At 39.7% G+C, this 24,818-nt stretch overlaps 2 protein-coding genes across 3 annotated transcripts; one reads left to right on the top strand and one right to left on the bottom strand.

The window, feature by feature from the left end:
• Nucleotides 1–592: 592 nt before the first annotated feature.
• Nucleotides 593–13,491, bottom strand: LOC147398914 (uncharacterized). 2 transcript variants are annotated; one of them, XM_086448259.1, is made up of 4 exons: nucleotides 12,870–13,491; nucleotides 6,058–6,432; nucleotides 1,383–5,968; nucleotides 593–1,122 (listed from the first exon to the last, which is right to left on the bottom strand). In XM_086448259.1, the coding sequence occupies exons 1-3, from the start codon at nucleotides 12,990–12,992 to the stop codon at nucleotides 1,424–1,426; spliced, it is 5,043 nt and encodes a 1,680-aa protein (XP_086304385.1). In that variant the 5' UTR covers nucleotides 12,993–13,491; the 3' UTR covers nucleotides 593–1,122; nucleotides 1,383–1,423. The 2 variants fall into 2 exon arrangements, with proteins under 2 accessions (XP_086304385.1, XP_086304384.1); XM_086448258.1 differs by lacking the exon at nucleotides 593–1,122 and having other exon boundaries at nucleotides 1,155–5,968; nucleotides 12,870–13,490.
• A 2,784-nt stretch (nucleotides 13,492–16,275) lies between these two features.
• LOC147398915 (RNA-processing, Lsm domain-containing protein) lies at nucleotides 16,276–23,186 on the top strand. The gene is made up of 5 exons (XM_086448263.1): nucleotides 16,276–16,451; nucleotides 16,560–16,720; nucleotides 16,809–16,889; nucleotides 22,682–22,805; nucleotides 22,890–23,186. Exons 1-5 carry the CDS (start codon nucleotides 16,323–16,325, stop codon nucleotides 22,932–22,934), a joined length of 540 nt encoding a protein of 179 aa, XP_086304389.1. The 5' UTR covers nucleotides 16,276–16,322; the 3' UTR covers nucleotides 22,935–23,186.
• The last annotated feature ends 1,632 nt before the right edge of the window (nucleotides 23,187–24,818 follow it).

The following is a 24,818-nucleotide window of genomic DNA, read 5'->3' on the forward strand; positions in this document are numbered from 1 at the left end:
GCCTATTACCTCTCTAACAACCACCCAAAAGGTGTAGTATGCCCCTAACAAGTCCTATCTTGTCAAGAAGGTGCAAGTCGAGGCACAGTTGATTTCTCCTTCAAAAACTCAAAAATATAAGTACCACACTTAATCTATCTAATTCTTTTGTTCATGCAGGTAAATCCTGCTCACATTGCCCAAAACTGCTTCACAACCCAAGCGTGTGGGCTGAAAAATCATGTGAAAGACGATCAAATCCTTGTCTTGGTGCTTTTGCACATCATCGTACAACAAAGCTAACCCTGGCAGAGGCATGGTTCTGCAGCTATTCCAAAAAGCCTAAATCTGCTCAAAGTGCAAATTTCACTCACCGTTGCAAAAGAAATCATTAAAGCAATGTGCTAGTCATTACTTTTACTCAAGGTAACCTAGAAAATAGATGGGTCATGATGAAAGATGAAACATTAGCATCAATATGTCAACATGATTAGTTAAGCAACACCTAACTTGGATGAGTTACAATCTTGCACAGTAAATCCCATTTTTTAAAAAGAAACCAAAATGGCAGCAACAAAGAGGGTGCATTCAGGTTAATAATAAACAGAATAAAAACACTGAAGCATCACCACTACTTGCATTGGATTCAAGAACTGGATGTTTCAATTCCCAAAATTTGGTGGTCATGGTAACTAATATTGCATACACACCCATAGATATGTGAAAATGGAGACATAAACAACAACGAAGATATACGGTTTCCACCTTGTCAGTTAGTACACCCATGACCCCACCCTTCATTATGGAAAAGGTTGGTACAAGATAGGTTCCAATGGTGTGGGTACGATGGGGTAAGTTGAGGGACCGAACACCAGCATGGGCACCAACTTTAAGACTGCCTGGCAACACTAATTGCACATGCTTTCAACAGTTCAATATTTACAAAGGAGACATCGTCCCAGAGCAGATTCAAGGAACAAAGAGATATCAGAATCCAGCCAATTCTCTTAAATTACAGTTGGTCCAGCAGAAGAGAGGGTGGTAGAAAATGGGCAAACAAACACTAGTACTCCCTTACCACCCATCCCCACAAGACCCCATCAGTTAAATAAAATCCTCCTGGAGTTAGCAGGTACTCTCTCTCTGTAACAAACACAGGAAAACGAAGACAACAGTTGCAAAGCATGAAAATCATTTCGAAGAAAACATGGAATCCCTAAACTTACAGGAATTACAGGAAAGGGTATGGATTTCTAGGTAACTTTCTTTGCAGTACTAAAAGCAAAGGGTGGGATGCACATGGAGTAAGTGCATAACATAAAATGATTAAAACATAAATACAAACAGCTCGCTGCACATGCCCTCACTTAAAGCTAAGTGGGGAAAAAGGACTCTGAGCTCACCAGGCCTTCATGGATTGCTGAATTATTCTTTCAAAGCCTTCTTATTGCCATGAAGGTTGTTTGTAGCTAGACCTCTCCAAATCCCACCCTCCTTCAGGCTCTCTCCTCTTCGACATCCCGCCTGCTGCCTGATACATTCTCATTTGCTCCTCAGATGGGCCATGAGAACTAGCAACAGAGAGTTGCCTTGATGCTGATGGAAACCTTTCATCTCTCATGTCCATATCTGTACCTCCTGGACCTGCATTAAGATCTAAGCCCTGTCTTCCCAAATGCCCACTGCTTTCAGCCCCACTACCATTAATGGAACCATCCGAAAGGTTTATCATGTAAGGCCTTGGGTAATTGGAAGAGACTGCAACAGTGGGTCCTACAAACTGTGAAGGAAGTGCAGGGAAGCAAATGCCTCCACCAGATGTAGAGTCAATATAAGATCCACCTGGAAATGAGGTCGAGGGAATCGGGAAACTGGAACTGAAAGGGAATCCAGGATGATATGGAAATGGGGTAGCAGGAGAAAAGGCCACTGCGGGCGAGGACGTTAGCACTGGTCCTCTATAGACATCAGGACGGAAGGTCATACCAGCAGTTGGCGATCCTAAGATCCTCTGCATCCCAGCGGTTGCAATGATCGGATATGGTTGCTCTCCTCGGTCAGGCAAAATTGATGGGATGGAAGCCACTGGATATGAATTCCCGTGAGGGAAGCATGAGGAGAGACCTCCCAACTCTGTATTATTCATTCTGAGACTCACAACAGGCGGAAGGGACGGCATACTGCTCCTTGCGTGCTGGCTGCGTTGCATTGGTTCAGTGACCATGTCCTCGAGGCCTGGTCCATTGTTTAAATCAAAATCCCTCAGGATATTCACCTCGGCATTAGGAAATCCACCTGATGATGGCGACCTAGTAGGCAAAAAAGGCACAGTACCTTCATCAACCCTGTTCAAATCAAAACACATTCCAGTAGCACTACTAACTGGTGCAAGACCAGCACTAAAACTCTCTCTGCGCCCCAAGTCACGATAATTAACAAGCCCAGATTCAGAACCCATCTCCTGAGCAGAGTTCTGAGGAGCCATGTCCTCAAGACCTCTCTCGTCTGGCATGTTAAGGTCAAAGTCCAATGGAGAGCGGTTCTGTTTGCTAACAACGGTATCGGGAGGATTATCAGTTGTACTTAATGCCATCTCAAGAACCTTTCGAGGTTCAGCTGGCCGGAATGCACTTGTTGCAGCAGAGCCTTTCCATCCAAGTTCCCCTTTACTCTTCGACGGGATTTCAGGAAGAACAAAAGGCCCCTTTGCAGCAGCGGACACTGTAATAGCATTTGTAACGCCACTTGACATGGAAGAAACAAGAAATGGTAACGGGCTAGGCAGACATCCAGGCATCGCTGAGGTAACTGGCTCACATTGGCTCCCTTCATCCATAGGGATGCCCTCATTCAAATCGAAGTCCAGCTTTCCAGTCATATCCAACCCTACAGAAACCGGCAAAGAAGCAGCTTCTGCAGTTGACACATGCTCCTGTGTCTCATCTTCTTCAACAATGGACAACTTAGATTCAGAAGACTTCAAGCAATGATCAGGGCCCTCTTTTCTTTTTGATTTATCCTTAACATCTCCATTATTAGTGTCTGAAATATGTGAAGCTACGCCAGCTCCAATCAGTCCATCAAGAATTGGAGGAACACCACAAACCTGCTCCATCTTTGTATCCTCCCTCTGTTCTACATGAGTCCTTGCTTCAACACCAACAGCCTTTTCAGATTTGAGCTGAACACCACCGTCTGGGATCAATGCATGATCAGAACCAGAAGGAAGCACAGCATTCTTCCTGCTTTCCTCTATAGCCAGTGTGTGGTTCACAACTCCAATACATGGCTTCTCTATCAAGGTGTCAACACTCGATGTTTCTTGTACATGCTTCTTGTTCTCACCATCCATTTCCAAAGATGGACATGATGCTGATTCTTCAACAGCTCCCTCCTCATTGTTTACACTTGAAGCCACATTGTCAATATTACATCTATCACCCAAGGAACCACGAACAAGATCGGTTGCCCCCATCATATTATTCTCTGCTGTCTTGTCGTCTGCATGGCCAACCTTATTTTCAATAACACCCGTCTTCCTTTTCTCACAACATTGGTTGGCTCCCTCAACATCTTCAACCATACCTGCAGAGGGCATAGCCACAGAATCAGCAGCTGAAGTTTCATCAGGTTTCCCATCAGACTTCAAGCATGAATCTGCAGTTTGATGCAAATCAGTGCAAGAAGCACGAAATTGTTCACTGTGCTCCCCTATTCGTTTATCTTCAGACAAGGGTGAAGTAGTTTTGCTTTCTCCAGAAAAATTAGCGACACATTGCAACCCATCCTTAACATGCGAAGGACCAATAATATTTCCCTGGTTGTCAGTGTCCCCATCTGCAACATCTTTGCCTGATAATCTTGGCTTTGATTCATCGTCCTTGTAAGAATCCTCTGCCAAAGGTGAATTTCTCCCAGAAGAAGCAATAGGTGAAACTACGTCAGATTTGGAAATTTCTCCAGCAGCCACACTGGCAAGAAGATTTATTCCAAGATCATCCCCAGCCGGCACACATGTACTAGCTTCAGTGTGCTTTACACAGCTTTCAATCAAAGCAGTTATGGAACTTAAAGTAGTGTCATACGATTTTGATGATTTGGGTTCACAAGAGGAAACCCCCTTGTCATGTCCTGATGATGAGAAGGAAGCTCTCGACACCTCCATTGATTTTCCAATCTCTTCACCACTCCTACAGCGGTCTTCATCAAGAACAGGAGCAAGTAACCCATCACCTTCCTCACCGGCAAATCCACCCTTCACATCATTGCTCTGCCATGACTCTGTATTCACATCTGCTGCAATGGTAGGCCGACAAGAATCATTCTTTCCCTTTACTTTCCGATCATATATGTCAAGCTTTTCAGAAACTCCAGGAGAAGAAGCTCTACTGACCATGACAGAAGGGTCATCAGGCGAACCCCCACTTGCACTTCTTACAGGACTTCGTCCAGGATTTGGAAGTCTAACAATCAATCTATGACTGTTCCCATTATCAACTGCAGGCGCATCACATGTTCTTTCACAAGTTAATACAGAAGCTGATACTTTTTCAGGTGTGGTGTTCCGATTCAAGGAGCCTGATTTTCCTGACACGGATTCTTTTTGGGCCCCAGAGACAGCTGAACCCAGAATACCATTACTCGATCTCCGATGACGAGAAGCACCATTAGATGTCTTTTTCACATTCCGCGATCCGGCAGTGGAGCTTCTTGCATCTTCCTTCCACGCAGAACCCGCATTCTTCACAAAATCACTGGAACAAGACTGGCTATTGTTCTGAGACTGACTAGAACTACTGCTCTTCTCCTCCTTCATTGTCGTTAGAGGGATGTCTGTGGTGCCACCACTAAATACCATTTTGCAATGTGAATCCTTCGAGCTAATAGCCACTGATGCAGAAGATGACACAGACATCTTCATATATCCAGGGGATGAAGGCATGTCAGAGGTGCCACTACTAACGGCCATTTTGCAGTGCGAATCCTTTGAGTTAACAGCCACTAAGGCAGGAGATGACACTGACATCTTCATATACCCTGGGGATGCTGATGTCAACTTGGCAGCACCATCTCCATGGCCAAGCTTCACAGAGGCTGTTTTATTTGTGGAAGGCTGTGTAATGGAGCTCTTCATGGGAACCTCTGAGGATGCTCCCATACGTCTGTTCCCTCCATGAGAAACATCAGGAAAACCTGGCTTGCTAGGCCACGAAACAGCCTGGCCCAACCCAGGCTTCGCTTCATTGACTTTCATTTCCTCGTCAACACGCTTCTTCCACATGTCAACTAAACTCCTAGCTTTCTTCTGAATTTCCAAGTTTTTATGACTACGTAAATGATTCACAGACTTGCCAACATTACAAGTCTGCAGGGCTTGAAGGTTCACAGGCAACTTATCAAGTGCACGAAGCAAAGCAAAGAGAAATTCCTCAATGGATTTATCACTTTCCTTGGGGCTACTACTATCACCAATCTTCCCTTTATGCACTTCTTGGAGCCATTCATTCAAAACAGACAAACCCCTGAGCTGCACAAACTGCCCAAGGCATTCAAACCTATCTGTGGCTGCTATCACGTTGGCAAGCATTACTCGGCCAGTCAAGTCTATTTTCTTCTCAGCTCTGTCAGGTTGCATTAGTTGCACTAGCTTCTCAACCCCCTCATAGTCTACAAGCCCTCCTTTGTCTGTTATTTTGGCTATCTCGGATTTTAACATGCTTTCTGATCTACCAGAGTCTCCATCATCTGTCTTCAAATAACGTTCTCGCTTGAAGGGCTCAGAACCCTGATCGCTTCTGTCCCTCTTCTTTCCCTTCACATGAGAAGGAAACACAGTGGCACTATTCTGTACACTATCTGAACCAGGCTTTAGCTGTGTTGTCGACGTTGGACTGTTTAATGGTTTTGGAGAACGCCCTCCTGACTGCAGTGCTGCATGCATTTCTAGTCGTGTTTTGTCTAGTAGGTGATCTACTTCTTCCTGATGCTTCTGTAGTAGATTGAACAGATACAATAAGAGCCACAAATTTAATCAAACTGTAACACAATTATTAAAAAAAGGAATATATCAAAACTTACATTAATGTAATCTTTGTCAGTTAACCACCATAAACATTTATTTGTGGTGTCATACACTCGCCGGCACACAAATGAGGATATCCCTGGAGGAAGTTCAACACCTTTACGAAGGAATGCGACTTTACACGGATGGAGTAATGATGCAGCAGGTATTTCATCCTTGTGAAACGAATAGAAAACTTCGTTTGGTGCGGCTTCCAGCAAGATGCCTTTGCCAAGCTTTACTTCCGCAGGTCGGTAAAGCCAATTCACACCTAACTTCAGATAATCTCCTTCGCCTAATGTTAACCAGCGAATTATTCCAATGAAAGGTGGGGAGGTGTCGTGGTGGGGCTTGAAAAGGGCACAGTCACCAACGCTGATCTTGCGTCCATCCTATTAAACAAATGAAACTTTAGAGGGAATAATAAAAAAATGTAAATAGAACACATGTGGAGAGCAGTACAAATAAAAGTTCAGCAATAAAGCAATAGATCATAGGCAAAGCAGGGAGAGAAATATTGGAAGTAGGATGGAAAGGAAGTGAAACTCCAAACAATATAAGGATTTTTTCTTTTTTGGATGAAGTAACAATATTAGAATATGATTAAAGTAGCCATAATGCATTCTGATATTTTTTACTGGTAAGAAAACATTCTGTTGTCACAAATCACCATGCTATGTAATGACACTCGACTTTATGCACAAACACAATTTTCAGGATAGTATAGACCCAGAAAATATTGGTGTTTTCAAGGGAACAATAAGCCACAAGCACTTCCCTGTCAGTGACCCTTTGGATTTCTCGACATGCATATTGTACAACTCTCTAAATTGGCAGTCTTTTACTGGACACCAAATAGAAGAATAGCCTTCCAGTGATTCAGTTAGTTTCCATTTAAACTAATGCCTGCCAAAGAATGATGACCAATGAAATGGCTGGAGCTTGGATGGAAATAAAAAATTACAAAAAATGAGATTAAATAATTGAGTTGAGTAAATCCCACACATAAATAACAAGAAGAAGAAGTGCATAATCTGCAACCAGATGCTTTCTTGTTTTTATTTTGCTTTTGTTCTTCTTCTTTGCAAAGGTAAATGAAACTGTTAAAAGGGAAGAGAGGCCTCCTTGGTCATATATTTAAATAGGATAATCTCCTTTCCAAATAGCCCATCAATGACACTGACATCACAAAACTAAAACATTAACTAAAAGATGTTTAGGTCGTACATTTAAAATGATACTATAATATACCCGGCCAAAAGAACCTCTGTGGTTGTTACACATTAGAAGCTAGCCTTTAAGTAAAAGAGTTGCAACACGAGAAATATATTAAGTCGTTTGAATCAATGAATACAATAAAAAGATGAAATATAACAGCCTGCAATGGATGCTGCATTGATAAAAAATTTCTTCTTATGAATTGAAGAATTATTGCTCCCCAAAGAAACACGGAGAGGTAGGGTTTTGGAAGAAGTTGACAAACTTGGAACTTTTTGGAAGATAGGTGTGGCCGTTTGAAGTCGATCAGAGTACCCAGTGGAGGAGAGTAATTCAGGTTAAATATAGGTTTGGATTGGATACCATAGTAGCGTTCAACTTATGGTTGTGGAGTGTGGAAAAGGATCATGAAAGTCCTTGAGTTCCACCAAATGATTTCCTTCAGAATAGGACTATTAAAAAAATTAAAAAATAAAATAAAATAAGCCTTCATTCTAAGGGGGGCAACATATTTAGATTTTAACAACGAAGAATATTTAGATTCTTACACAAAAAAAAAACTCAATTTTCAATTCTATATATATTATATTTCATCTAAGAAGTTGATGTTTCTAAGGACTTTGCTAAATATGAGATTAAGTTTATTGCTAACCGCACCAATTTTCTACCCATCATGGATATTGTTCCTAGGGAGGAGGATCATAAGAGATGAAAGGACTTTGGAAGGAATCCTCTTTCTTAAATCGATCTATCAAGCAACTTTGTTTTCTAACACTTAAAATGTGGAATCCGAAGGTTCCTCCAAAAGTAACTTTTCCATTTGGTTTGTCGTTTTGAATTGTATCCAAATTATGGACTGTATCATCTTGCAAGGTATCATTGTTGTGACTTTCTGTACCTTGTGCAAGTCTAGTGAGGAAGTTGTTTTCAATCTCCTCCTCTACCATAATTTTGCTAGCATAATCTAGTCCCATTTTTTTTATTCAAAGTTAGCTGGTTCCCTCCCTACTTTATATCGCCTTTATTTCAATCTTGGCAGTCCATAGCCTTCGTCTCGAGGAAAAAGGACTCTTGGGGGCCTGGTTCTTTTTATAGCTTGTAAGGCCATTTAGAGAGAAAGGATAGTTGGGTGATTGAAGAAAAGGAAAACTTGATCCAAGAAGTTCCATCAACGCCTTAGGCTTACTTTTCTTTTGGTGTAAAACCTTTAAGGAATTTAAAGGGTTTTCTTTGAGGATTTCCTGTCCAAGTGGAAATCCTCTTCAGACCTAACTTTGAAGAGTACTTGGTTGTCCCAAGTTTATCAAACAAGTCGGCAACCAATTGGATAGAATACCTGTTCTTGATGGTGATCTTCTTCGATGCTCAATAATCGACACAACGTCGCAAAGACCCATACTTCTTCTGTTGCTTGCTCAACTCAATTAATCTTGGAGGATTCATCCTAAAAGACCTCTCTGCAGGAGGTGTAGTACCAGGTAGCAGTTCATTCTAATGATCTATCGACCTACATGGTTGTAGTGTCTTCGGAATCTCATTCGGCATCACATCATCAACTTCTGCTAATACCTGTGTAACTTGTGTAGGAATTGAACTATAACCCTGTTCTTCAGGTTCAACTCTCAAGGTAGCAATGTACGGTTGTTCACCTTTCTTCAGCTGAAGGGCTGAAATCAACTTTTCCTCTTCCTTGCCTGTCGAGACGGGAACGAAGTTTGGACATTCACCTAGTATGCCCAACATAATATGTTGGCGAATGGCATCGGTACAACCTGTTCAGTCGCAAGAAATCCATCCCAATGATAACTCTGAACTCATCGAACGGAATTGCGAATAAATCAAGCTTACCCTTCCATGTACCTATCTTGACGGACACTGACTTGGCCGAACCTTGGATAGGAGTGGCTTGGGAGTTTACAGCTTTCATGCGACTTGAACCCTTATCTAACCGGATATTGAGACGCTTCGCCTCTGCAGGAGTAATGAAGTTGTGCGTAGCTCCTATACCAACCATTGCCTAGGTGGTCTTGCCACCAACTTCAATATCAACATACATAAGACCCTTCCGTTAACGGCTATTATGAGTCTCAGATGTCTACTTCATTGCATTCAATAGATGCAAGGCTCCCATGTGAGGAGAATTTTCATCATCTCACCCACTCGTACTCTCGTGACTAAGGTCACTCTGGAAGGCTAATAGTGCAATCAATTTGGCTCGCTGTGAGCACTTAAATGTCTTGTGCGGCCCACCACATAAAACGCATACATGTTTGTGACGACACTTGACTGGCGAGATACTTCTGTTCTGTGAAAGGGAGGAATTCCATGAGGATCCCTGACTAGAACTATGTCTGTGCCCTCCATTCTTACCATTCGAAGACTTCTTGGTGTACTCATGTTGCTACGAGTAACCCTTCAACTGAGGGTGTACTTCCTGTTGGCTCCTTCCAGCGGGAGTATAATCAATCAACCGCTCGACTGCTGCAATTGCAAACACAAGATCTTGCACATGTTGCCTTTGAAGCTTTGTCTGAACCCAAGGTTTGAACCCTTCTTAGAATGAGAAGGACTTGTCTTTCTCTGACATGTCACGGATATCAAGCATCAAGGCGGAAAACTACTTGACGTAGTCGTAAATTGTACTTGTTTGATGGAGTTGCCTCAATCTTTCTGCGGGCAATGAACTCCACGTTCTCTGGTAGAAACTGGTTCTTCAACTCCTTTTTTAGGTCCTCCCATGTATCGATAGAACATTGGCCACTTTATATCTCGGTATACTTAGTTTGCCACCATAGTTTGGCGTCACCTGCAAGATACATAAAAGCAGTTGTTACTTTTACCTCTTCTGAATCCGGACGAGCTGCATGGAAGTACTACTCCATGTTGAACAGGAAATTTTCGAACTCTTTCGCATCGCGAACACCATCGAAGGTGCGTGGCTCGGGGACTCTCAACTGCAAGGGAGAAGCATCATTACCGGTAGGTCGTTCATTACCGACGGCTCTGACTAAGAGACCTACCTTCATAGTGAGCTCCGTAATCTATTCCTGTAAGTTGGGTAGGGATCCTCGAGGTCTCTTACTCTACGTCTGAAGGTCACGGATTCTTCTTCCAGTGTGTTCTGACGACCATCTAATTGCGCAATACCATCAACAAGACTAGATAGCATGGCCATATTCTCTTCCAACACAACCACCACGTACAAACAAGGAACGTATTGAGATATGATTGGTCTTCACCTCTAGGCTGAATGTTCGTCTGGGAGTCAGGAGTATGAGAAGAAGAGTCGGTAGGAGGAACGACGGATACAGAAATAGGAAAACATCGGGGGCAGGGCTCTTGCGCGCAGAAGGTTTTCGGGTGATCAGTTGGGACGCCATCTCTTCCTCAGATTCTGAGTTGGAGTTACCGAGATAAAAAGATGAGGATGTGGTGGAGGAAAGGATTGTTGTTTAGGGACAAGGATGAAAAGACCATTCCCCTGATCTTGGCAGGGTAGTAAGAGGGAGAGTCGGTGAAATAAAGGCAAGTTTCTCCCTAAATTCCTTATCCAAAAGGATGGATTAAAAAACGGGAGCAAAAGGGCGATTTTTGTCCTTAACACCTGCAGATATAAAGTGAGTTAGTTCAAGAGTTAAAAAAGAATAGCAAATAAAGAAAAAAGATACGTTGAATATCCCTACCCGTCCAGTTAAAGTAATAATTCTTAAGGATAGGAGTGGTCTGTCCCTCAGCATACTCCCAGGTGCCCGTGAGCTTGACGGGGTACAGAAACCACTCCTTGTCAGTCTCAAAAAGTTGGAGTTGAACTTCCCGACCTTTTCTCTTCATCAAGTAGAAGAATTCGGACCTTTTGGGGGGCGATGGAGAGCTTATATTGGACCTGGATGTCGATTAAACCAAAGCTTTTGGTCTTCGAGAAGATGGGAGTTCATCAGCTCGATCATGAAAATCAAACGAAAAAATTACCTGTCATCTGACCAAGAGCCTTGTGGTAGAAGTTCAGGACTTCACGGGTTAGTAGGGGCAGGGGTACCCTGAGACCTACTTTGAACTAACCCCAGAGGACAACGGTCGTATCCTTCTCCCAAGTTTCGTTGGGATCAGGGAAGTCACACCATTCCATAGCCACAAACTCCGGAATGGAGTATGTGGCTTGAAACTCATCCATGGATGGCCTAGCAAAAGTATATGATTTTTACCCATGGATGGCCTAGGGGTTTCTTAGTAGGAAAAAGAAAAATATGAAGAAAAATCACAAGACAGAGGGGGCAGGGAAGGTACCTTGAGCAAGAAGGGAGGAAGAAAGAAACTTGGACTGGAAAAATCAAACGAAAAAATTCTTGGAAGGAAACCGACAGCACTTCAACGTAGAAAAACAAAAAAAAGTAAAAATGAAGGGGAAGAGAGGCTTTTTTATAAGAAGAGTGTCCTCGAGATTCACGTTCGATCCTAGGGCCAGGGCTACCTAGAGATGAGAGCACATTATGGGATGTCATGACCATCATTGTGCCTTAAAAACGAGGCAACCGAATACCACGCTTCCCATGCCTAGCCTGTGAAGGAGCGCCACATGAAAGAAACTCAACCGCCTGGAATGTCAGACAATTACATTTAATAGTCGACATAATGAGGCGACGGCATAAGACTACAACCCTATCAATGAGCAACACGTGGAGTGATCAATAAATGTGCATATTGGGACCACACAACCCATTTAATGCATGTCGTTCTATAGATAAGAAGTCAAGAATTGTGGAATTCGAAGTATCATTCGGAATAATTCTGCGGAGGTTCTCGAAAAGTCATGATGCTCCTGACCTTCCGAGAGGGGGCATTGTGAGAGAATAAATCCATTAACCATAGGAGAAAATGAATTGGGATGGAAGAGTGACAAATACTTCGCATTGTCCAGTGGTTCCCGTTTCCAAGCCCACGTAGATCAGGCAACGATCTGCAAAGGATAACAATCCTGGAGAATAAGGAACGCAAATCCCTGGATTCTCGGGATTTGAGCGCACTATATTAAGGAAGTTCGTATCTATAAGGTATCGAGCATTTACTTTTTCAAAGATATAAAGGAGATAAGAAGGAAATTCTTTTTCTATAAATAGAAGAGGAAATACATAACCAAAAGTATGCGACCCTAACACAAAAAAGAGAGAGACTCTTTTAATCTTTCTGAAAAATCTAATTTAGGCATCGGAGGCCCTGTGTTTCAAGAAAGAAGGTCAATCCAAATGGAATTTTGTGGACGAGCGCTTTCAAGATTCGGGAAGATATCGACTCTTGGCCATTATAGTCAATTCATCACAAAATCGACCTCCACAACACCCATTTCCTCAAACACACCAACAATCAAGTAAAAAAATTCAACAGCGAATGACAAATTCCAATTATCTTTTATTCCACACAAGAAAGATTTCATCTTGTCAAGAATTCCAACCGAGCAAGCCCAGTTGAGAACTCCATGCAAGTATGGAAACCTGATAACCCACAATTCTCAAAATCTAGACACAAAACAATCAACACTGACCAAACGAACCCAACCAAAGCAAAATCTAATCCAAATAAAACCAGAAAAACATCAAATACCCTAAAAAGGAAATACCTTGCACACCAGATCAGCGGAAGTCGTCAAATTCGAAGGATCTACAGTCGTACTCGTACCGAGAGCGGGGACTGGCCACATGTGCCGACTCCGTTTCCACTCCTCACCTTCCCGCCCATGCATAGCCTTCTCGCATCTTCCCCAATTTTGATTTCGATCCAATTCCAACCTTCGCTGCCAACAAGAACCATCAATCCAGCTGTAATTTCTCTACCAATCCACAAAACCCCAGCACACCATAATTCACGTCGCAGGAAACCCTAGATCCGTTGCCAAACGTTCTATTACCATCTCTGTTCCCTTCCTAAAAGTATAAACCCTAATTTCCGTCCGCGTCGTTCCTCGAAACAAGAAAATTCCGAGATTAGGGCTTATTTTCAAAGGAAGATATCGAATTACAGCTCGAATTGACTGTCGGGAAGACCAAATTGCAGATCCGGACTGATATAGAATCGATTCGTGGATCGAAATAGAGAGATTTTTGGCCGCTTTTCAAGCGAGGATTTCGCGATCTCGGAAAGAGAGAGAGAGAGAGAGACGCAATGGCTTTGTGAGACTACACACCGATGCCAGACGGCTTAGCAAATGGTGCAGTTACTGTAGCAGCTCGGGCAGTTCGGGTAGGACAGGCAAGCCCTCTTTTCTTTTTGGGTGTTTTCGACATATCCCTCCACATTTTAATCAATATTAGAAAGATACACCCCATATGTTTTCAAACTGATGACATGCCCCTTGACTTAGGTCTTGCAATGCAAACTAGCATAAAATGACTTACCATTATTTTCAACTTCAAATCCCCCAAAATCAATCATCTTCTAGTTGTTTACTTCTAGGTTATATTATTTTTAAATTGTACATTCTCGTATTCAATGTTTCCTAAAAAACCCTTGATTTTTCTTCTTCTCAAAAAAGGCTTTTCATGTTCCAGAGGTTTGAAGGTTAAAGTTGATTTTAAAATCTTTTATTTCAAAATTTTAAACTCTAAAATAAATCAGTTTTGACTAGTTCAAAAATCATCATCTTCAATGCTTTATAAAAACACCTTGATTTTTCTATCAAAAATTTATGTTTTTTTTTAATTTCTTTAAACATCCTATACCAAGATTTGAAAATTAAATAAGAATACATCCTTAGGTTGCAGGTGACGGTTAAAAACCTTTACCTCAAGATTGATGATCGATTTTGGGAAAATCTAGGTGTTCAATGACTAGTTTGGAGGGAGAAAATCTGAGGGTTTTTTTTTAATGAGTTGTGATAATATGATACCTCCATCATAAAATCCGTAGATCATTTGCCTCAGGATGCACAAGGAAAAGATTTATGGTTATGTGTATCCCAAGTGAATGCTCTATGGTTATGTGTGGCATAAGGGGGCGTGTGTTTGAGGGGGGCGTTATAGAATCATTACACTTTTTATTTATTTAGTTTTGTGATTGAAGTGAAGTGGAATTAAGTAATTATATGTTAGTATTTGTTACAAAAAAGCGAGGGAGTATTCATATAGTTTGAAAGTACAAGGTACTCTATTGTTGATCAAAAAGTGGAGAGATATGTCTAGATCATTTTTTTCTTCTATAATATACAATAGTTTGCATGTGCCTATAGCACGGACATCCTCTTTAATGCTAAATAGATAAAATAGGAAATATAGTAAAGTTATAAAGGTATTATTAAAGAAGGGTTGGAGGAAAGGAGAAACAATAAAGTTAAAAGGGGAGAGGAAATACAATAAAGTGAGCTTGTATGGACCTCACTTTCTTATCTAGTTTTTATTCCTATAAAAATGTAGTTGAATGGGATTTATCATTGTATTTCATTACATGGATGTACGTAAAAAAAAATTATTTATTATTCATAAATTCTCCCTTAAAGTTGGAAAAAGTATTATCTTTCTACAAAATCATTTATTTTTAGAACTAGATTATTCCTCATTTTGCAAGAATTTGATATAAATTATAAAATGATAATGAGATTATCCAACGTAGTTATAGTGCATAAGGATATCTCTATTGTTGACCAAAATGCAAAGAGACATGTCTAAATCACCCTTTCGTTTTTTTAGAATGTAATTTTAAAAAAATGTTCACTATTAATTAATTCTCCTCCCTAAGTTGAAAAATGCATTCTCCCTTTACAAAATCATTTATATTAGAACTAGATTACTCCTCAATTGGCAAGAATGGGATATAAATTATAAAATGATAATTAGTTATCCAATAAAATTAGATATAAAAAAATTGTTAAAATACAAAAAAAAAAAAAAAAATGCCTCTAGATACATCAAGTTAAGGTTTCACATTATTGAATGTAATATTAAAAGATAAGGTTCTTTGTTAAGGTGTGGGATTGGAGAGCAAGTACTATAACGTGGATTGATCAATTATAAGACCTGAAGTTGCAAAGTCTTGGGTAAAAATAGCACATGGGAGACTTACACCCCATAGAAACTGTCTACTTGAGATTGCCCCCTTGGCTTGTAGGTCCTAACACAAGGTTAGAATTATACCCCCCCCCTCCTGCCCTTCATCAAAGCTACACCAGAAGAGCCCAAAGCCAATCCAGGGAATAGTAAAGCTTTATAGGATATTTTTATCCAGGTGTGGGTAGTCTGCATCTTCACATGCATATCTATTTCACCATACCTCTCTTAGAGACAATGCCCAATTTCATCACGTCTTTCATGTGGGTCAAAACTTACTTGACAAGGAATTTTGCTACCTTAGAATCATTATAATGATTGAATATAATATTAAAAGATAAGAGTCTTGTTAAGATATGTCTTAAGGGCACATGTTAAAATGCATTAAATACACCTTGGAAACAAACAACCAATGTATTTTTTTTTAAGAACTGCATTTGTCACACCAACTTTTCCTAATGCCACACCAATTCATATATAAATCACCAAAGAATTGAACACATCTGGTGTGGTGTGAGTAAAAGTTGATGTGGCAATAGTAATTCTCATTTTTTTTTTTTTATTTTTTTTATTTTAAAGGTTAGTTTCTGTAAAAAAATCAGATCCCTAAATATATTTAATGCGTGCCGTTGGGGCACAGCTTAACACAATCCTTTATGATTTTTACCAAAACTTGAAGGGGTTCTTCAAAATTTGCACAACCTCTTATCAATATTGGTGTGTCAATCGAAGATCTCTTTGTCAAATGTCAACGGACCACATCTTTTGCAGCCCCACGAAGCACGTTTATGGTCCACACGCCCCACCCAACAATGAGTCGTTGTCACGTGCGGGACAAATTCAATCATCAACGGTCCACTGCACAGTTTAGGTCTTTTATGCTGAAACAACATGATCGATCCAACGATCAAAAAAGAACCACAGATATAGTTATGGTACTACGTGATGCACCTACGCATTCCTTTCCTGTTTATAGTGAGGTTTGGAACAGGGAGTGCAGCCTGTGTTGCAGTTGCAGAGGAGCAGCAGCAGCCATGGCGATGGACTCGACCAACAGCGACGAATTCGCGGTAGGTTGCTCTCTCGCCATTAAAACAACATTAGGAGACGAGTTCGAAGCTCAGATTATCACCTTCGACAAACCCTCCAACATTCTCGTTCTTCATATCCTTTGTTCTTTAAAAAAAAAAAATTGGTAGTTTTTTTTCTTCAATTTAGGTATCTATTTCGTTAATATATATTTAAATTCCTTAACGAAGCTTCGATCAGCACAAGAAGGTTCGAAATCCGGGACACGTCGAAACGTTCGTCTCTTAAAGGCAAACTATATAAAGGATTTTACCCTGTTAGGGCAAGGAGAAGATCCTCTTGATGTGAAAAAATGTTATCTTGATCTTAATAGTCTTCAAGCTAGAGAGGAATCTGCTATCAGGTGATGAGATTCGGAGCAAAACCCATATTTCAATTTTTGTTTTTCTGAAATTTCTTCTGTGAAGTTTTGATTTTTGTGTGAGTTGCAGACAAGCAGAGGTGGAGGCGGAGAGGATAGGCGTGGGAGTTACGATTGAGGCTCAGAACATTTTCGATGCGTTGTCAAAGACGTAAGCTTGTTACCCTTTTGATCTGTTGTCTGATTTTTTATGAAAAAATTAATTAATTTATTTTTGTTGATTAATTCCCTCTTCCCCCTTATTTTATTCCTACAGTCGAAACAAATTCATCAAATTTAGCTGTTTTCTCTCATGATGTTATTAACTTATTATTGTTTTTCATAGTGAAGATGCCATTCCTTAAGAATCAAGGATAATGTTATGGAAAAAATAAAGATTTCTGTGTGTTACAGAAGCGTTTGGTGGTTATCCAGCAACACATATTTGAGTATTTATTTACCATTCAGAATGTGCATCAGTAGTCTACTTTGCGTTATTGTTACAAATTGCACCTTTGCTTGAAAATTGAGTGTTTGTGGCAAATACTAAGCCTCTTTGAAGAATGGGCAATGGCAGATTTTGGGAGAGGAGGAAAAGTTCTTTAGAAACTGCTGCTTTACATCTCTCATTGGATCTTTTTTATCAAAAGAAATAGGGGAATCTTTCATGACTTTATGGGTTCTACTTGTCAAGTTTAAGCTTTGAGATACATCTTTCCTTAAAAGAGTTTCATGTGTCTACTTCAACCACTTTGAAAATGGCCAAGGAGTCCTGCTAGCTGAGTTGGTCTGCCCCAAAATCAGGTAGGATTTCATTAAACTTTATATACTCGTTTAGAAATTTGGGCGTAGTCAACATTGATGAATTCTTTAGGAATGGCGAAGACATTACCTTAAAGGTTTTCTTGGGTTCTGTACACGTTGCAGATTTGGACAAAGCTGAAGGGCTTCCTCTTCTAGATGGTTTGAAGATTTATTAGGACACTTTTCAAGGACTAATACAAAGTAAAGAAAATTGTCAAATGCCCTTCCATTGGGCCTTGACTTTTAGCCTTTTTTTTTTTTTTTTTGATTGGTAAGCTGGACTTGAACCCATGACCTCAAAGTTACTTTGCAATGCTTCAACATTGCCAAATCATATAAAAGTAATTTGTATAGCTATGTTCCGAAATATGCCAATGAAAATCCAAATTTGCTTGCAAATGAAGATGCTTTCCTTTTCTTTTTGTATATTGAGGACTACTTATCAAGAAGAAGAAAAGAAAGTTCGGGTGATGGTGAATCAAGTCCTGGATTTTGTGGGGAAATGTGAAAGAAAATAGTATATATGGAAAAGAAAATGGAGAATTTTATTTGAGGGCTTATATTCTATTCCAGATGTTATTACCTATTTCAGGGGAAGGATAATACAATTTCAGATGTTATTATTGTTGTTTTAGGGTTTATTTCAGATGTTATTTATAGAAAAGAAAATGGAGGATTTTCTTCAAAGGCTTATTTTCTATTTCAAGGGAAGGAGAATGCTATTTCAGATGTTATTATTGTTGTTTTAGGGTTTATTTTCTTCTCATGTAATCTCATTCCAGATTTTAAGGCCTTGTTTTGCTTTTCTTTTTCAATACAGTTTACTTATGGGTGAGGGAGAGTGAAAAGTTTTGTAGTAGTAACTAATAAATTTTAGGGAGTAGGAGCTAAAGACTTTCCTTTTTTAGTTTTAGTGATCCTGTGTAGGCAATTCTTGAGGTTAGTAAACTTAGGATTTAGTTTTACTGAAAAAAAAAAAAAAAAAAAGGATTTATAAGTAGATGGGAGTTCAGTTTTAATAATTTTTACTCGATACTATTGAAAATGAGATGTCTAAGTTTGTGTATGTGAGTTGTTAGCTCTTGTGGAGAGAATTTGATAGACGTGAATTCATTGTCTGGGAATGTAACAAACTGCACAATAGAGAAGATGGAGTGGGTACATATTGGGTGTCAATCAACTTGAAGATGGTGGTTGGCATGGTTCAATTTCAAAGTTTCGTTCCATTTTAGAATGTTTTGGTGGAACATTCTAGTTTCGTCCGATATCAAAACAAAACATTTAATAGTTGGGAATGTTTTTCGGTTGTCTCTGAATGTCTTGGAATATTTCGGTTGAGACTATCTTGATTTTTCTTATGTCCAAAACATCGCCCTGAGATGAGATTTTAAGCCTTGGTGCTTGGCCCTAAAAAAGTTTATGATGGTGGTGGATGCTCTTCAATGAGTGCTACATGTTGTTCGCCCAGAAAGAAGGATGTAATTTGGGCCAAGTTGGATGGTATTAGGTAGTCTTACGATAATCAGTGGTGTGCAAGTGGGGCACTTATTACTATTAGCTTCACACTTGATATAGAAAAGGAAGTCAGGTAGCCTTGACCTTAAAGGATTTATCAGTATCTATAGGCTGTAAAGTTTGTTGATCTACCACCAGCATGTGATTGTATTGATTTTTTTTTTTACAAATCTATTTAAAACCCAATCATATATTGGTTATATCAATTTATAAGTTCCTTTATTTCGAATTCTTCATTTTCTTGAGGTATTTTTGTTGGTGTATTTTGATCTACCTATTTTTTTTGTGATCATGCACGATTGATGGTGGCTGGTCACTCCCGTATTTAAAAATGTGGTTGAAAGTCTTGGAATTTCTTGATACAATAGAATGGCTAGGATTCTATCACCTATTCATATTTATCTTATTTTTTTAAATAAAATTCTAGTGAAGTTTGTAGTTTTGCAACAGTTTCAAAAAATTTATCCTATAAATCCAAGAATGTGAAATCCAACACTAACAAGCATTTTGGTGGATCTGTGAGCAGTTAAGTGGGGTCCTACATTAGTAATGAAAATGTCCATTGCCCAAGTTGACCTTGGGGTGGCCAATCAGGTGGAGCCCCACATATAAAAGCACCCTGACTAAATAAGGAAAAAATCGTTCCTTAAATCCTCACGGTATCTTATGAGAGCCTCGACCTGAGGCAAGCCTCTAATGTCATTGAAAAAATTGATTTGTTTAAGTACCTTAGGATCCTGAACCAGTGGATGCAAGTGATTGTCGAATATTAGCCGTCTCTTCTCAAACTCAAAAGGCTGCTTACTATATTTAAAAAGGTTTTGGGTAGTTTTGCACATCAGAAAAGATGGGAGCATTATAAAAATTCAAGAAAATGAATTAGAAATCCGAAGCATTAAAGGAAACTATCGCAAACTAGGTAATGAGGCTTATATTTCAATTGTAGTGCACCCTCACAAATGGCCCCACCCTTCCATATCCTAGGATGCCTCTTGTTTCTAATGCTCCAATGATAGGAATGGGATCTTGATGCAAATCCTCATTGGAGTTCAAGTATAATACGACCCTTCTCAGGCAAGCCAAGTAATAACGATGCTAGAGGTCTAGGCTAGAGCATGTCTAAAAATGATACATGGACTGAAGGTAGACTTGGGTCATCCTATCGTGTCACTTCTGGTTTATATTATCTACAGCTTCATAATCCTCCAAAATTCATGTTCATTCGCTTGGGGGCTCAATCATAATAGTTGAGGACCTTTGGATGAGGGGTCCAAGAAAAGCACATACCAACCTCGAGTTGACCTATGATGACACATTTCATTGCGACTTTTGAACATGGCCCAAGTCTTTCAGCTAGGTCTCGTAATTGGACTGAATCTATAGTGGCATAAGTAGATTGGACCTATGTTACCTGATTTGTGGCTTTGCTTGGTTTGAATATTGGTTTGCCAATCAAGAATGAACCCGGTTCGTAGGGGTAGATAGAAATGATGGTATTTGAAGGTTGAAGTGATGACGGGGGTAGAAAAAAGGTTGAAGATGGTAATTTTGGGAAGAAAAATTCTAAATTTTTTTTTACAGGTTGAAGATGAGGGTGTTTGGTCAATTTTCATCAGTCTATTAGTATAGACTAAGGTCAAAAGGGGCATGCTATAAGTTTGAAAATTTAGCAGGATGTCTCAAATATTATTAATATGTGGAGGGGGATGTAAAAAGTAAAATGATGAAATTCGCTCAGTTAGATGCTTTTCACATACCAAGAGTAAACTGTACTGCAAACTGGTTTGGTTCGAACCAGTTCATGGTTTGGTTCTTCAAGAGTGAACTCGGTCCCTGGATTGGACAACATCTACATCAAATCGGTTCTCTGAAGAGTGTGAGGACTCTATGAACCCAAGAAAAAGAGAAGAAAGGAAGAGAAATAAAAACGACAATAAAAGGGAATGCATAACTAACGAGTTATGGGGAGATGATGTCCACTGCTTATCTCTTACTTTTTCCCCCTTAATCTTCCTTCCTGCTTTCTCTTTAAGATATCTAAAAGGTTGAGAATGATAAAAGCCAGTTGAAGACGAGGTCAACGTATACCCCCCCCCCCCCTCTCCTCCCACACACACACACACTCCCCCAGTGCCCTCGAGAGAGGTGCAATTTTATGATTGAATCGTGCCCACTGTACGGGTTGTAGGAAACCAAGCGACCTGAGAAATAAAACAACGTTTAGGACTCAAAAAGGCTAACACCTATGCAATATCGAATAACATTTTCCAAAAGATGGGCCGAGGTCCCATATTCCCTGGAGGGGCAATTGTGGAATTCAACTTCAGAATTGATCTGGATTGTAAGCATCACCACAATATGCTTCCAGTTGTAGTTAGTGAGAGGCCAGGGGATAAGGATCAATTCCTGATTTTTCATTGATTGTTTGCTGTTGTGTCTACCCAGTAACATATATTGCCTTGCTTGGGGGTTTAGGCACAGTTTTAGGGGTACAAAAAATCTGAGCTGGCAATATCGGAGAGAATATGGAGAGGTTTTATGCCCTATACTGGACCTCCGTTAAGTGCAGGGATTCAGGGTAATATCCAATGCTAGATGGATCTGGGCGCAAAATTGGCAACAATCAATAGTCCAAGGAATTGCTGCTGCTGCACAAACCTGAGAAACACAGGTTCATGAGCTGGAAGCTGCCAATATCGTGTGAGAATCCTTTGGCTGTAATGGACGTTAAAAAGTCTATAAATAAGGGAGGAACCTCAATGGCAATGCATTGAATCTAAGCTAGCTTGAGTTCGAATATTTTGCTAAATGCAAATCTCTGACTTGAGCATCAAAGTGTCTTTGTTGGTATCCCCTACATTCTGATCGAGAAAGGTGAGATGTTGATTCAATATGAGCTCGAAATCGGCTGAGGATCCAAGGAGTCAGGGGTGCAAGTTTTTTGCATTAACAACATCCTCTCAGAGCTTTGTTGGATTATGCTTAAAAATGATGTTTGTTTTACGAGTATTCTGGGTTCCTGAAACCTTTATGAGTTCCTTATGCATGCGAAGGGTGACATATTGAAGTTGTCCACTGGGCTTATTGGTGAACATGGACTGTAATGAGGTGGAAATCAGGCACCTTTTATTGGGTTTTCCAATTTTTGAGTCCTGGTTTCATGGAGCTCTGGGTAGAATGGGTTCCTGGTAATGTTCTTGCTTGGGCAGGGAGGACGAAATATAGAAATTCATGTATTTAATACATTAGATTCATGATCTTTGCATTAATACTCATCTAACTTTTTCTTATGCTCTTAGAAGTACCAATCCAATGTGCAATAGCTAAGGTTAAAAGTGTTGTAAAACGGACCTGGTTTTGTACATCGAACTCCTACTTAATAAATAGTTAAGTTAATGTATCAAAAACAAAGCAACCCAAACTATTTGGTGTCCGCAACGTGAATCCAGTTCCGCTCTTCCATTTTTCTCTTGGGTCATGTATTATCTTGACACTGTTACGTCATGTCACCAAGTTGAAGTTAACCACATATATGAAATAAAAGTCCATTGTTAATCATTGTATATGATGTCCCCTTGAAATTACATTACATTCTTATTCTCAAATGCATATATTCTTATTGGGAGACTCCCATTATATGCTCAGGCTTCCAGTTCGTTGGGACAAGACTGTCATAGTTGTGATGAATGAAGTGCGTGTTAGCAGTCCATATCTCCCTGAATGTGTTATTGGTGGAATCCCGGCTGCCAATGAGCGAGTAAAGAAAGTGGTAAGACGTTAATGACATAGTGAAGAAAGTGTTTTGATGAGTGAATTGTTTTTTATTTTCTTTCTTTCTTGTCTATATATGTAGCTTGAGTTCGAGAGGAAAAGGTTGCAAGCTCGTGGTCCTGCCTAGTGATGATTTCTTGTTTGCATTGTTTATCTCCTGAGAAAGTGGGGGGTGTTCTAGAATTCTGTCAATGTGATCATTGATGGACTTGAGGTATGTTTCTGAGGTGGCTGGTCATGTAGGTTGTACACAAATTTTATCCAAGAAGAAGAAACAGCTTATGCAACTTTAGTTCACGATTATCATATATTCACTGTTTATTTTAAACTGGTGAAGTTGACGCTGCCTAACGTTAAGGAGCTTGTTGAGTTTTACAAACTGGTTGGTGCTCCTCTTTTGGGGATTTTGATTTCTACAAAGACTATTTTCTGGGTATAATGGCAAGTCATGAATGAACAATGTAACTGTGAATTGATTGGAGCAAAACGAGTAGCAGATTTAGGCTGCTTGTTTCTTTCAATTCTCCTGGCCAATAGTGAGTCTTTTGAACTTCTAATTTTTCCCATACTTGCATGTCTGGATTCATTGATTCATCAGGTTATGAGATTAAGAGACTTTCCCCAACTGTATGTAGGAGTATCCTTGGCATATCTTATCTTAAATACAATTCTTCTTGTACGCTTTGTTTGCCCTCCTTCAATTCCTACTAGTTGTACTCATTCTCAGACTCACATGTTGTCCTGCTCTGTTGTAACTAGTTGCTCTTCTCCCTAGTGCTCCTCTTTGAAGATGCTTGATAGAGTTTTCTCCTTGTTACTCATTATGTTGTTCTCTTAAGTCTTACCCAGCCTTGATGCTGTCTACATCTTCCACTGTTGTCACCATCAATTACAACGCATCCCAAAAGTGATTTCTCAATAGGTTGGGTTTGTAGACATAGACCATTAATATTCACTGTTATGCTGTTGATTTCTTTTTCGCTGTCTGTTGATTTGTCCATGTGCTTCCATCCCTGATGATATTCTCAACTACCCATATGAGCATATGCACTTTCAGCCATCAATTCCATTGAATTATGTAGAGAGCCCCTCAATATCCCGGTGAGTTCTTTGGCAAGTTTATGCAACTTGTAATTTAAAAAGAAAAAAAAACAAAACAAAACAAACTACCCATATCTGGTTTTGGGGCTATTAAAAAAATATTAGTATATTTTCTTTATAAAAAAAAATGTAAGAATTCGTATCCAGTTGAATGCTTGAGAACAATTTTTTTGCTAGGTTAAGGTTTGCTATTTTTAAGGTAATGTTCTTGGTCCTAGTTTACCTATTTATAGAATGAGCGAACTCTCTCGTATCTTACACAAACTTTTATTCACAAAACTTAATCGCGTGTACAATCCATACCCATCTCCATAAATTCAGAATCGTCTTCCAAGAGTTTCTCATGTTCATATATCACTGCAAATATTCATTCTAAATGATCTTGGTGCATCTGATCGATGGACTTTTTGTTGCCTCTTCTTTCTTTTGGTTTTTTGGGGGCTCATGCTGACATCTTGTTGGTTGCCTGATGTACGGACCAAGTGACATCAAATAGTTTGGTTGATCTGATTGGAGCAATTTTTGTGTGACCCATTGAAGAGGCATCGAGTGCAAAGGATTAAGGGGTAATCCACACTTTCATTTTCTTCGAAACCTTATTACAACTATTAGCCGTGGGCAACAAATCCCTTTTTTTTTTGGGTAGAGATGATGGTTTGCAGAAGCTTTTTGTTTCTGTTAGAATTATTCTGGGACTCACTGCAAGGTTGTTATTTAACTTACGTAACATACAAGTAGTTGTAAGATGGTGAGGAAGTGCTAATCAAGAGAAGAAAAACCTTGAAAGTTGGAAAACATGTTGGAGTTTTGAGGAGAGTTGCCAGTGCTGGTAACCACATAATCCCATCCTTATTTGAATTTGGGACATCTCAACCACCACTGCAGACAAGGATTAGAACCTCAAATAGAC

This window comes from Akebia trifoliata, chromosome 7 (assembly GCF_017979445.1).
Source record: "Akebia trifoliata isolate Shusen 1 chromosome 7, ASM1797944v1, whole genome shotgun sequence".
Classification (NCBI taxonomy): Eukaryota; Viridiplantae; Streptophyta; class Magnoliopsida; order Ranunculales; family Lardizabalaceae; genus Akebia; species Akebia trifoliata.